At 47.8% G+C, this 12,921-nt stretch overlaps 2 protein-coding genes and 1 long non-coding RNA gene across 5 annotated transcripts in view; 2 read left to right on the top strand and 1 right to left on the bottom strand.

Annotated features, from left to right (window-relative positions):
* The window catches only part of TTC13 (tetratricopeptide repeat domain 13), a 102,029-nt gene extending 101,885 nt beyond the window's left edge, over window positions 1-144 (top strand). Inside the window, exon 23 of the mRNA XM_050769087.1 lies at window positions 60-144. Coding sequence (XP_050625044.1) covers window positions 60-96 — 37 coding nt within the window. The 3' untranslated portion in view covers window positions 97-144. The remainder of the gene's footprint in view (window positions 1-59) is intronic.
* LOC126942216 (uncharacterized) lies at window positions 120-4,649 on the bottom strand. The gene is made up of 3 exons (XR_007721530.1): window positions 4,341-4,649; window positions 3,929-4,189; window positions 120-343 (listed from the first exon to the last, which is right to left on the bottom strand). It is a non-coding gene; the product is annotated as an uncharacterized LOC126942216 (long non-coding RNA).
* A 6,094-nt stretch (window positions 4,650-10,743) lies between these two features.
* The window catches only part of C1H1orf198 (chromosome 1 C1orf198 homolog), a 31,365-nt gene continuing 29,187 nt past the window's right edge, over window positions 10,744-12,921 (top strand). For all 3 annotated transcript variants that reach the window (XR_007721490.1, XM_050769313.1, XM_050769300.1), the window contains exon 1: window positions 10,744-11,211. Coding sequence is in view for 2 of the 3 variants with exons in the window: in XM_050769313.1 (XP_050625270.1) it covers window positions 10,879-11,211 (333 nt within the window). In the remaining variant the exon portion in view is untranslated. The remainder of the gene's footprint in view (window positions 11,212-12,921) is intronic.

Below are 12,921 nucleotides of genomic sequence, written 5' to 3'. Positions count from 1 at the left end.
TCACTTTTCTGTATTTGTTCCCATTATTCATAACATCTTGGTATTTTGATATATTTCAGGTTAATGGAATTCAAGAACATAAATTCAAGCGGATAATATAATGAAAATACTACTATCTCCATAAGTCAGTCTTTTTAACTGCCTAAAGTTTTAACCAAGTCCCAGAGCTTTGGCTAATGATGAAAGAGGTAACAGAACAAACTCAAGTCTCTCGTCGAGCAGATGGAGCTGGTGGATTCCAGGACACTCCCCAAGGGAGCCAGGGATGACCATCTACGGATCTCAAAGTGCCGACATTTGCAAACCAGGACCCAGGAGCCCATTTAACAAATGTCAGGGCAGCCTGCAGAGAGGAATGGAAGGAAGAAACATGCATTCCACATCTGGGAGTGTTTAGAAGTTGGAAACCGATCATTTAGAAGAAGAGAGGAATTCCCTTTACTTCTCAATCAATAAATCATTGCCACATAGTTTAATAGCCTCCTCTCCGTTGGCCTCTTATTTTTAAATCTCCCTCATCCTCCCTCTCTCTCTAACTGCATTTATACACGGTTATTAAACCAAAGATTTATATGAGTTTAAAGCCATTTCCACATGTATAATGTGGAAATGTTGGCATTATTCTTTCCAGGACACCAAAATTTATGTGAGGTCAAACTATAAAGGAGACAAACTGTCTCTTTTGTGCCTGCCCTCCCTCTGTCTCCAGGGAAGAGCTCTTTTGGGTGGAGGTGATCATGAGCTCTTTTGGGTGGAGGTGATCATGAGGACTTCCTGGAGGAGGGGGCATTTGAGCAAGGTCCTAAGGACAGGATTACTGTAGTTGGAGATAACCAGGTAGGAATTCCAGGTGAAGGGAAAAAAGAGTAAATAACTGATTCTAGAGTTATTTACAGGTATACCTTGTTTTATTGCATTTCACTTTATTGTGTTTCACAGATACTATGTTTTTTACAAATTGAAGATTCACGGCAATCCTGTATCGAATGAGTCTATCGGTGCCATTTTCCCAACAGCATATGCTCGCTTTGTGTCTCTGTCAGCATTTTTTGTCAATAAGGTCTTTTTAAAATAATGTATGTACTTTTTTTTTTTTTTTTTTTTTTTTGAGACGGAGTCTTGCTCTGTCGCCCAGGCTGGAGCGCAGTGACCAGATCTCGGCTCACTGCAAGCTCCACCTCCCGGGTTCCCGCCATTCTCCTGCCTCAGCCTCCCGAGTAGCTGGGACTACAGGCGCCCGCCACCTCGCCCGGCTAGGTTTTTGTATTTTTTAGTAGAGACGGGGTTTCACCGTGTTAGTCAGGATGGTCTCGATCTCCTGACCTAGTGATCCACCCGTCTCGGCCTCCCAAAGTGCTGGGATTACAGGCTTGAGCCACCGCGCCCGGCCATATGTACTTTTTTTAAAGACATAATATCATTGCACACTTAAGAGGCTATAGTATAGTGCAAACACAGCTTTGATAAGCTCTGGGGAACCACAACATTTATGTGACTTGCTTTATTGTGATATCTGCTTTATTGCAGTGGTCTGGAACTGAACTTGAATTATCTCTGAGGTATGCCTGTATATTTTTATAGAGGCTAATAATCTTAAAGGCCTGTCTAAATGTAAACATTCAGGTAGGTAGGAGATGTTTATTGCTTCTGAGAAGTTGTTTAGCATTTTTCACAGAGCAGTTAAGCCTGTTGTCTTTGCTAAGTATGGTATAGACAGACAGAAGGGTCCAGTTTTGAGTCTCATGTGAGTCACGTGGTTTTGCCCAGAGAAGACGATTCTGTTCCAGGCTGTAGGTGCAGAGAGCACCCCAGACCCAGCATCACTTGCCTTGGTGACAAATCAGTGTCTCAGGGAAAACTCTCCCTACAGTTGGAAAAATAGCCCAAAATATTCAAAGCACACTTTATGCCGAGAGTAGTTTGGAACATCATCTTCTCGTCTTCCCTCACTCGCGCCGGCCCTCCTTTGTCTTGCCCATGAACACTGCTCTCCAATTACGCAGTGACTCCCCTAAAGAAACCAAAGCTCACTCTCATGCACTCCCATGCTGTACCGGTGCCGGGGGTCGGGAGAGCAGAGAACAGTCCCATTGCAGGGCAGCATCTGGAATAACCAGCCACAGATGCAGGCATGAGTCATCGTCCTCTGGGAGCCTCGCCCGCATCCCTGCTGAAGGCCCACGCGGGGCAGGCCAGCTTGATCTACTGCCCATTGCCCTGCCAGGGCTCAAGGCGTCAGAAGATTTCCCTCCCCAGGCTGCCATGTGTTTGCCACAGCACACGGCACTTCACCAGCAGTTTGGCAATGGGCTCACGCAATGTTGGAGCTGGTCTCTCAGCTGTAAGAAGCAGGCTAGGACGCTGCCTGTGGCTTCTCCATGGCCTTGCAGGACATCTCCATGGAGAAGAACAGGCTCACAGATGACTGTTTTGAGACAGCAAGTTCACTGGACACCCATTTGTACCAAGGGCATACTTGGCATTCAGCTGTGTAGCAGGCACTTTGGGATGGGTGACAGAAAAAGAAGAACCCTGCCCTTATCTTCAGCTAAGGTAAAAGACCTGAAATAGCCATAGATAACACTGAGGGACCGTACATGCAGGCAGACATGACAAATACAACAGCTGTAAGTGTCGAGTGGACACAGAGTCAGGGACGCTGGGGTGGCTGGTGTGTGCTGAGGGAGGGGCCTTCGCATATGTCACCTCTGTCATTTGACGCTACCCTAGAACGTGGATAGTTACCCCATCTTAAAGAGGAAGAAACTGAGGCCCAGACAGGTATTTAGCAGAAGATTTTTGTGAGCCATACGTCACCCCTTCGCCCACCTCTGTGGTGGGCAGGTGAGTGATGACGGCGCTCCACCTCCAACACAACTCACTTCACTGTCTCAGGGCCTTTCTCCAAAGCCTTTGGGTCTTGTCAGCCCCCAGGGGTGCGCCCAGGGCAACCTTCAACCATGGGGAATAGGAGTTGAGTCAACAGATAAAGATCCCAGCCTCCTGTTCTTTGGGGGGCCAATTCTGAGGGGCTTGTAACACGGTTCACAGACAGTGCCCCGTGTGACTGATCTCCAGTAGCCCACAGTGGCAGTGGGCTCAATGACACATAATTGTTTGATTTTTCCTACTTCCCATCCCTCATTCCGGCTTCCCTGGATCACTTCCCAAATTAACTACACATATCCAAGTCCATATCATAGTCTCTGCTTTTAGGGTAGCCCAAAGTAAGATAACAGGCTAAGGAGCTTGTTTAATGTCATCTATGAGGCTAAGGAGCTTGTTTAATGTCATCTATGAGGCTGCAAAGTGTCTGAACAGGACATAAACAAACCTAGGGCTTCTGCCTCCCACCAAGGTTCTCTGTGCCCTGTGTGACCCTGTCTCCCTGGAGGGGAAATTTCCCAAGAGTGCTGAGTTTTTTTTTTTTTTTTTTTTGAGACGGAGTCTCGCTCTGTTGCCCAGGCTGGAGTGCGGTGGCGCGATCTCGGCTCTGCCTCCCAGGTTCACGCCATTCTCCTGCCTCAGCCTCCCGAGTAGCTGGGACTACAGGCACCCCCACCACGCCCGGCTAATTTTTTGTATTTTTAGTAGAGACAGGGTTTCACTGTGTTAGCCAGGACGGTCTCGATCTCCTGACCTCATGATCTGCCCGCCTCGGCCTCTCAAAGTGCTGGGATTACAGGCGTGAGCCACTGTGCCTGGCCGAGTGCTGAGTTTTGAGCCAGACCTTGAAGAAAGTAATGGATGTCACTGGCATGGGAGAAAGAGACAGTGTTCTGGGCAGCATGAAAGACCTGATCAAAGGCACAGAAGAGAGACCCAGAAAGCTTTGAAAGGGACAGCAAGAGGCAGGCTCCCTGGATGTTGGCTGCACAGAGGTGAGGGGAGGAGGTGACAGATGAGACAGCGACTGCTCTACTCTTACCAAAGTCACCCGCAGCTCCTGAGTCATGAAATGACATGACACTAACAATATCCGGGATATGATGAGGTGGTACAGTGCAGAAAATGGATTTGAGTAGGTTGGGACTCAAAGGCAGTGATGCTGGCTCTTGTCCTTATGAACAGTTGTCTACCAGGCCATTTTGATTTCCTATGAGGCAGCGAAGGGTAACCTGGACACAAGTTTTGTTTTAAGGCGTCCTTGTTTGTGCTCCTGGATTGCTGGAGGCTCCGGTCTGGTAACCTGTCCTTGAGTCATGACAGGGAGCAACGCTGTATTCAAGGGTGGTGACATGTTACCCTAGAACACTGGTATAGTTACCCCCATCTTAAAGAGGAAGAAATGGAGGCACAGACAGGTACTTAGCAGAAGATTTTTGTGAGCCACGCCTTACCTTTGAGCCCACCTCTGTGGTGGGTAGGTGGGTGATGGCAGTGCCCCACTTCAAGCACACCCCACTTCCCTGTCTTGGGACTTTCCACCAAAACGTTTGAATCTTGTCAGTCTCCAGCCCTCCCAGGGAAGACCCTAGGGCAACTTTCAACCACAGGGAAAGGGAGTTGAGTCAATGGATAAAGATCCCAGCCTCCTATCCCACCAATTTCAGAGTGTGGTCTCAGGACCAGTAGACCAGCATCATTTGGAAACTTGTTAAAAACTAAAGTTCTTGGCCAGGCACGGTGGCTTATGCCTGGAATTCCAGTGCTTTGGGAGGTCGAGGTGGGAGGATTGCTTCAGTTTGAGACCCATGTGGGCAACATAGCAAGACCCTGACTCTATTAAAAAGAAAAAGAAAAAAAAAAAGGTTCTTGGTCCCTACTGGGGACCTACTGAATCAGAAACTGTCGGGGTGGCGCCCTGAACTCTGATTTAACAAGGCCACTCTGCCATGCTTGAGCTTCGGAAGCACAGCTCGAGGATATGAACGTCTCTGCCAGTGTGTTCTACTTTAGCTGCTGTTTTCATCCTGTTGTTCTTAGTCCTAAAGTACTCCTTTAAGCCAAGCTGGGAAAGAAAACAGAAGTTAGTTCTTTGATAGCAGGTTCTCATTAAAACATAGACAAAACATCTAATAGAAAAATGTCTGACTAATGGACGACATCCGACTAATGTGATTTCACGGTGCCTGTTGCAGAGGAGATCCTCAATAATGTCAATTTCACTTTTCTAAGCAGGGAGATAAGATAAAACATGAGAATATGGTAAGCAAATGCCAAAGAAACAAATATATAAGTAATTATTTTAAATGATAAAGTGAATTTCTACTGGAAGACACCAGAAACACATGAGTAGAACAGACAGCATTTCCCTGTTGTTGTGCTCTGTGAACAGCCAGGAGTGCAGACAGAAGGGGGAGACCGTCATTCTGTCTTTGAGGGTGAACAGGTTGGGCTCAAACAGGGTGTGGCAGTTTTCTTGTAGAGGTTTATTTCTCTTCCTCGAGACCAGCCGGCCTTGCTGTCTCTCTCTCTCAATAAATTTTTTTTGTTTTTTAGAGACAGGGTCTTGCTTTGTCACCCAGGCTAGAGTGCAATGACATGATCATAGCTCACTGTAGCCTCAAACTCATGGGCTCAGGCAATCTTCCTGCCTCAGTCTCCCGAGTAGCTAGGAGTACAGGTGTGTGCCACCATACCTGGCTAATTATTTTATTTTATTTTTGTAGAGATGGGGTCTCACTATGTTGTCACGGCAGGTCTCAAACTCTTGGCCTCAAGCCATACTCCTGCCTTGGCCTCTCAAAGCTCTGGGATTAATAGATTTTTTACGTGGGACTGTTCTAGGGAGAAGAGTTCCAGGGCCATGACTGTGAGCCAAGATGTCAGACGTGTAATGGGAATGTTGGCCATCACTTTGGGTATTCGATTGTTACACTGAAAAATTAGTGCTATGTTTGACTTGACTTCCAAATGAGTGACTTGGAAACTTTAATACATCGTGCCCTTAGGGTCAGTTTTTAATATCATTATTATTATATCCAATGGTTAACCTTAGACACATCAATCCAATGTTACGGATTTAACAAAAGACAAAGGAACCCCTGTTCTGTGATCTCAATTCCGCCCCAAACTATGAGGTGAGCAGGTGGTCGCGGACAAGCTTAGGTGGGTCTCTTCTGTTGACGCCTCAGTTTTCTGTAGAGAGGGAATTAATGATGCCAATTGTGGAATACTTATTCATTCCTTCATAATTCATAATTCCTTCACTATGAATAAGGCATTATTGTTTACAACAGTAAACAAGACAGATAAGGTTCTCCTTATTGTAAAGTTTGATTTCTAGTGGTCACTCAAGAACATTTCTGAGGAAAATGACTGAAATGGCACTACACAAGGAAGAACTCCACAGCTCAGGACACCAGAGACAGTTTGACTCAGTTAAAGCACTTGTTGCTATGTCTCCCTAATTTTTTTTCTTTTTCTTTTGAGTGGGGGAGGCGGTGGGGACAGCTCTGTCACTCAGGCTGGAGTGCAGTGGTGTGATTTTGGCTCACAGCAGCCTTGACCTCCCAGGGTTCAAGTGATCCTCCCACTTCAGCCTCCCAAGTAGCTGGGACTACAGGTGCATGCTACCACACCTGGCTAATTTTTATATTTTTTGTAGAGACAGGGTTTCATCATGCTTCCCAGACTGGTCTCAAACTCCTGGATTCAAGTGATCCACATGCTTTGGCCTCCCAAAGTGCTGGTATTACAAGCGTGAGCCACTGTATCTGGCCTCCCTAATTGCTAAGAAAAGCATTCCAGCAACGAATACCATGTTGTCTCAGTCCATTTTCTGGTTAAAACAGTACACTTGAAACTAGATAATTTATAAAGAAAAAAAAAAGGTGGGAGGGGGTAAGTGATGAGAAATTCCTTAATGGGTGCAATGTACATTTTTCAGGGAATGGTCATCACTAGGCGATATATCCATGTAACAAAACTGCACTTGTACCCCCAAAATTTATACAAAAAGAAAAAGAAAAGGAATTTATTTCTTACAATTATGGAGGCTGACAAGTCCAAGTTTGAGTGGCTGCATCTGGAGAGGTCTTTCTTGCTGGTGGGGACTCTCTGCAGAGTCCCCAGATGGTGCAGGGCATCCCATGGTGAAGGGCTGAGCATGATTGTTCATATTTTTCTGCTCTTCTTATAAAACCACAAGTTGGCTGGGCGCAGTGCCTCATGCCTGTAATCCCAACACTTTGGGAGCCCAAGGCGGGTGCATCACGAGGTCAGGAGATCGAGACCATCCTGGCTAACATGGTGAAACTCTGTCTTTACTAAAAATACAAAAAATTAGCTGGGCATGGTGGCAGCCCCAGCTATTCGAGAGGCTGAAGCAGGAGAATCGCTTGAACACAGGAGGTGGAGGTTGCAGTGAGCCGAGATCGCGCCACTGCACTCCAGCCTGGGCGACAGAGCGAGACTCTGTCTCAACAAAACAAAACAAAACAAAACAACCCCTCCCCCAAAAAACACAAAAAACAAAAATACAAAAAAGCAACCAGTCCCACTTCCATAACCCATTAATCCATTAACCCAGTATTGGTCCATGAATGGATTAATCCATTCATGAGAGCAGAGCCTTCATAACCCAATCAGTTGTTACGGGCTCCACCTCTCAATACTGCCACACTGAGGATTTAATTTCAACATGAGTTTTGGAGGAGACAAATATGAAACCAGAGCACTTATGAAAACCTGAGGCTGCTTACACAGACCTGGTAGAGTGTGCTCAAAGCCCTGGAAAGCTGATCTTGTGTGGGACCCTGATCACGGAACTAACGCTGTTCCCACACCCTTTTCATCTCCCCCCATACTGCTTAACATGAAGTAGCAAATGCCTCAGTAAAATGCTAATGATTAAAGGAATGCTCTTTGGACCACTGCAAGGTTTGAAAGCATTTCCATGGGTCAGGGACCATGTGTTAGCCTCTTCATTTTGTGAACAGAGAGAGTCTACTGGCCAAACCACATTCACAAAGAAAGATAATTTAGGCGGCCTCCATCCAAATTCTTACCTAAGAAGATGTTACAGACTAAATGCTTGTGTGCCCTCAAAATTCTGATGTTGAAACCCTACCTAATACCAATGTGATGGTATTAGGAGGTGAGGCCTGAAGAAAGTAATTAGGACTAGATGAGGTTATGAGAATGGAGTCTTTAGGAAAGGGATTTGTGCCCTACAGGAGTCATGAGAGAGCTTGCTGTATCCCTTTTCCCACCATGTGAGGATATAACAAGAAGCTGGCAGTCTGTAACCCAGAAGAGGGCTCTTACCAGAATGTGATCACGCTGGCATGCTAATGTCAGACCTCCAGCCTCCAGAACTGTAAGAAATACATATTTGTTGCTGAAGTCGCCCAGTCTATGATACCATGTCCCAAAGGGACTGAGACAGGTTCTTAGTACTACAGCAATCCCGCACTATTTTACTTGAAGTCTTGGCCTATTCGGGCCACTATAACAAAATACTATAAACGGAGTGGCTTATCATTAATAGGAATTTATTTCTCACAGACCTGGAAGCTGGGAAGTCTGAGATCAAGGCATCCGCAGACTTGGGGTCTGGCTCTGCTTCCTGGCTCATAGGTTGTGCTTTCTGATGGCACCTTCTTGCTGTCTGGTCACACGGTGGATGGGGCAAGTGAGCTCCCTTGAGTCTCTTATAGGGGAACCAGTCCCATTCATGAGGGCTCTGCCCTCCTGACCTAAACATCTCCCCAAAGGCTCCACATCATCTTACCAGTTAGGATTTGAACATATGAATTTTGGGGGATGTAAACATTCAGATCCTGTCACTTAATTACATATTTGGAATTTGGGTTTTTTTGTTTTTGTTTCTTTGAGACCAAGTCTCCCTCTGTCGCCAGGCTAGAGTGTGGTGGTGCGATCTTGGCTCACTGCAACCTCGGACTTCCCGGTTCAAGCGATTCTCCTGCCTCAGCCTCCCGAGTAGCTGGGATTACAGGCACATGCCACCACGCCCAGCTAATTTTTGTATTTTTAGTAGAGATGGGGTTTCACCATGTTAGGCAGGATGGTCTCAATCTCCTGACCTCGTGATCCGCCCACCTCGGCCTCCCAAACTGCTGGGATTACAGGCGTGAGCCACCGTGCCTGGCCGGAGTTTGGCTATTTTTATTCCCTCCAGGAGTAGATAAAGATATATGTAAAAAAAATGTTTCTAATTTCAGCCAAGTCATCTGTTAGAGCCATATTTTAATTCCCCTGGGTTTCTTCTTATAATCTGGAAGAATTTTTCTTTTAGTTACCCCCTTATCATTCAGATCACAGACTTTACATACTTTGGCCAATGTCCCTGAATTATCTCACGCTTTTGTTATCTTGAAAACTTCTTTGACAATCAATTATTGCCAGACCCAGAACACCTCATGGGGTTGTGCTTTTTCTTTTTGAAGGCAACAATTATTTCTACAACTGCTTTGAAAACATCATGAGACCAAGTTTCTAAGGGTACAGGCAGCTTCTCATGTGAATATCAAAGCAAGCCTGGGGATGTTAATTAAATTTCAAGAATACATCTTTAAATATTACCTACATTATTAAACAAGGATTAGAGGAGAGAAATCAGTGGGATTCAGGTCAGTGTACTGAGCCTCTGTAGCATCAACTTAAACAGAAGTTCACACCCCAAAAAACTGTCCTTAAACTTCCCGTCTCATAAACAACCCGCCACTTACTGTGGAGGCTATATTTGGTGGTTCTTGCCTTTCCCTGCTTCAATATATTATGTTGTGAACACTGTTGATAATAATGTCTTTAACTGTAGAGCCTGCCACATTCATGACATTCCAAAAATATTCTGAGGATTTCTGGGCCGGAAGATGAGGCCATCTCACATTTAAAATAGGACTTTGCAAGTTATTTCTACTCTGTGTTCAGAATTATCCAAGCAAAGACTCTAAGTAACAGCTGAAATGCTGTTTTTTAATTTTTTTTATTTTACGAGTGGACACAATTCTCATCTGAGTCCTGTTAGTCTTGTTAAAATAAGTCAGACAGAGAGAGGGGGCTGGGGGAAGTAGGGGCTCTCTATAATTTTAATTTTGTGGTCTGGGACACACCTCAAAATTACAAACCCCGGCCCCCTACTGTTGGGATGTCGCCTCTGAGTCTGAAAACTTTCTGCTCCTCTTTGGTTTGTTTGCGAACATCGAACTGCCAAGAGTTCTGAGCTCCTTGGGTTGGGGAAAGGCACCTGGGCTACCGGCTACTTCATGCACACTCCCGGCCCTGAGGGGAAGCCAGAACCAGACGCCCCGCACGGGTCTAGCCTTCCACGTCTCCCTCCCGCCTCCGGGCTGTCCTGCGGCCCCGGCTATCTGCAGCTCACCGCGCCAGGCCCCGGGCCCAGCGTCCCGGACTGGCCCAGAGAAAGCAGAGAAGGTGTGGCTCGTCCGGGAAAGGGACAGAAGGAAAGGAGTAAAAACAGAAGCCAGGCAGCCAGCGGCTCGGCCCGAAATGCTGGGGCTTTCTTAGGCTCACTGGAGGTTGAAAAAAGTTTCCTTTGTCAAGCAGTGGCCACGTGGCGCTATGGCGGTCACTACCGGGAATTAACCACGGCCACACTCTCAGGACGCCAAGCGCCGGCTCGGGGACACGCCGGCCACCACCTCAGCCGGCTAAGGGGAACCCGAAACCTGCTGGCACCGCGGGAATCCACTATGGAGGCGTAAAGGGGGACCCATTGGGGTCCGCGAGGGGGGGCAGGGGGAGGGGAGCGGAGGGAGGAGCTCCCGGGGAGAGGGCCGCGGAGGGCCGGGGTCCCGGGGCTTGGGGAGATGGGTTGGCTGGGAGACCCGGGTCCGCGGCTGTGCAGGGCGGGGTTCCCGGAGGGGGCGGGGCTCTGGGCGGCGCGGGGCGGGGCGGGGGCGGGCACAGCGCGGGGCGGGGCGCGGGCCGGGAGCGGCAGGCGGGCCGGGCATGGCGTCCATGGCGGCGGCTATCGCGGCCTCGCGCTCGGCGGTCATGAGCGGGAACCGGCCTCTTGACGACCGGGAGCGAAAGCGCTTCACTTACTTCTCGTCGCTGAGCCCCATGGCCAGGAAGATCATGCAGGACAAGGAGAAGATCCGCGAGAAGTACGGGCCCGAGTGGGCGCGGCTGCCGCCCGCGCAGCAGGACGAGATCATCGACCGGTGCCTGGTGGGGCCGCGCGCTCCGGCGCCCCGAGACCCCGGGGACTCGGAGGAGCTCACGCGCTTCCCCGGCCTGCGCGGGCCCACGGGCCAGAAGGTGGTGCGCTTCGGGGACGAGGTAGGTGCGGGCCTGGCCGCGGACCCTCTTCCCCGCCTGGCGCCCCGGCCCGGGGGGGCACATGCCGGCGTGAGGCCGCCTCAGCTGCTATGGGCTGGAAAGGAAGAGGCAGGAATGGCAGTGGGTGGGAGGGGAGCCCCAGAGCCGAAGGTCGGGGAATGGGAGTTCCGCTGGGGGAGTTGGTTAAGAGATCGCCGAGAGGTGGGGTCGTTAAAGAACCTCCATCTAAACCTGATCCGCCGGCTCGCACGGACTCCAGAGACTTCTCCCGGAGCTGTCGTAAGCGAGGCTGACCAAAGTGGAAACAACAAGCAGTTTTAAACCAGACAAACCTGGGTTTTAATCCAGCTCTGCTACTTACTACCTGTATGGCGGTGGGTGAATTAACTTCTTAGAGCCTCAGTTTCCACTGTGTAAAACAGGGATAATAACGCCCATCCCGTGCCTGCCCGTGAAGGCACTCAGCATATGATATATATTAACATGAATACTTGTGATGAGATGTATGGGGAAAGTAAAATTGCCAAGCCAGGCAACAGGAAAGAAAAGGTGTCTTCCATGATAAGGAGGGAAACCCATCCATCACCCTAAGATGTTTTCCAAGTGAGCACGACGTCCAGGGTATGTTTTAGGGGTGAGCATGGTGACCCTGTTTTCCACCAAAAAACTAAGGGATGATAAGCTTAAATGGGCTCCAGTAAGTCTTGGCCACATAACAGGGCATGTTTAGGTCTCAGATCTAGGCACTGTCCAGACTGCTGGAGGGGCAGTAGAAACGCCGAATCTGTTCCAGAAAAAGCTCAGGGATGACCCACACTTAGACACAAAGGCCTGAATCTTCTGTGGGGTTCAGAAACTTGGTCTTCTTTTTCTTAGAAATGTGTTTAACCGAAGCTTGTTTGGTGCCATTAGAATTTGCACTGTGGCTCTTTGGCCTTTCAAACTCAACTTTTGCCATGAGGAGCAAAGTCAAGCAGAGCAAAAAGTATGAGAATGAAATTGCTCGCTGTTAAGGCTGTTTCTTAGGCTAGAGGGGAGAGAAGCTGGGAAGAGTTTTTTTTCTGAAGAAGTTGTGGATTATGGATGGAATTCAAGTTAAGGAGGTTTAGATCAGATTTTCAGGCTTGGGTGTGCTGAGACATTTATTAATACAAAGTGTTCGTGGTCATAAACCCACTTTAATGTGAGGGAAATGTGAAATGACTGAAGGATGATGCCAATGTTGCTCTATTCTGATGGAATCAAAAGGAAATTCTCTACTGGACTTCAAATTCTGATGGCTTTGCCAGGAAAAACAGGGTGTGGTAAACTGGGGAGGGGAAAATATAGGTTTTAAAATATATTCCTAGAGCCGAAACATTTTCAGTGGGAAAATATGCGTATTTATAAAGACATGTGTGCAGTGTTTGCGCCCAGATTTGGGGGATGAAAAAGCAGGCAGCACTCCTTTGGAAGAGTCACGAATAAATATGAGAGGAAGTAAACTTCTAAGTACTTACAAATGTTGGAGAGTGACTGTCATTTTCCCTTAGCTTGGTGTCCAGCTAAGAATATCTACACGCCTACTCATGATCAAAAAGCCCATGTCATAGAAGAGCCCAGTATCACTGACGAGGAAGAATATGGCCAAGTTAATTTTTTATTCTCATTCCTTATCTGGTGCCAGACTGAGCTGTTTCTTAATTTGTAAACTCAATGTGATTTCAAAGC

The sequence above is a fragment of the Macaca thibetana genome, chromosome 1 (genome assembly GCF_024542745.1).
Source record: "Macaca thibetana thibetana isolate TM-01 chromosome 1, ASM2454274v1, whole genome shotgun sequence".
NCBI lineage: Eukaryota > Metazoa > Chordata > Mammalia > Primates > Cercopithecidae > Macaca > Macaca thibetana.
This window is presented reverse-complemented; position numbering and strand designations above follow the sequence as displayed.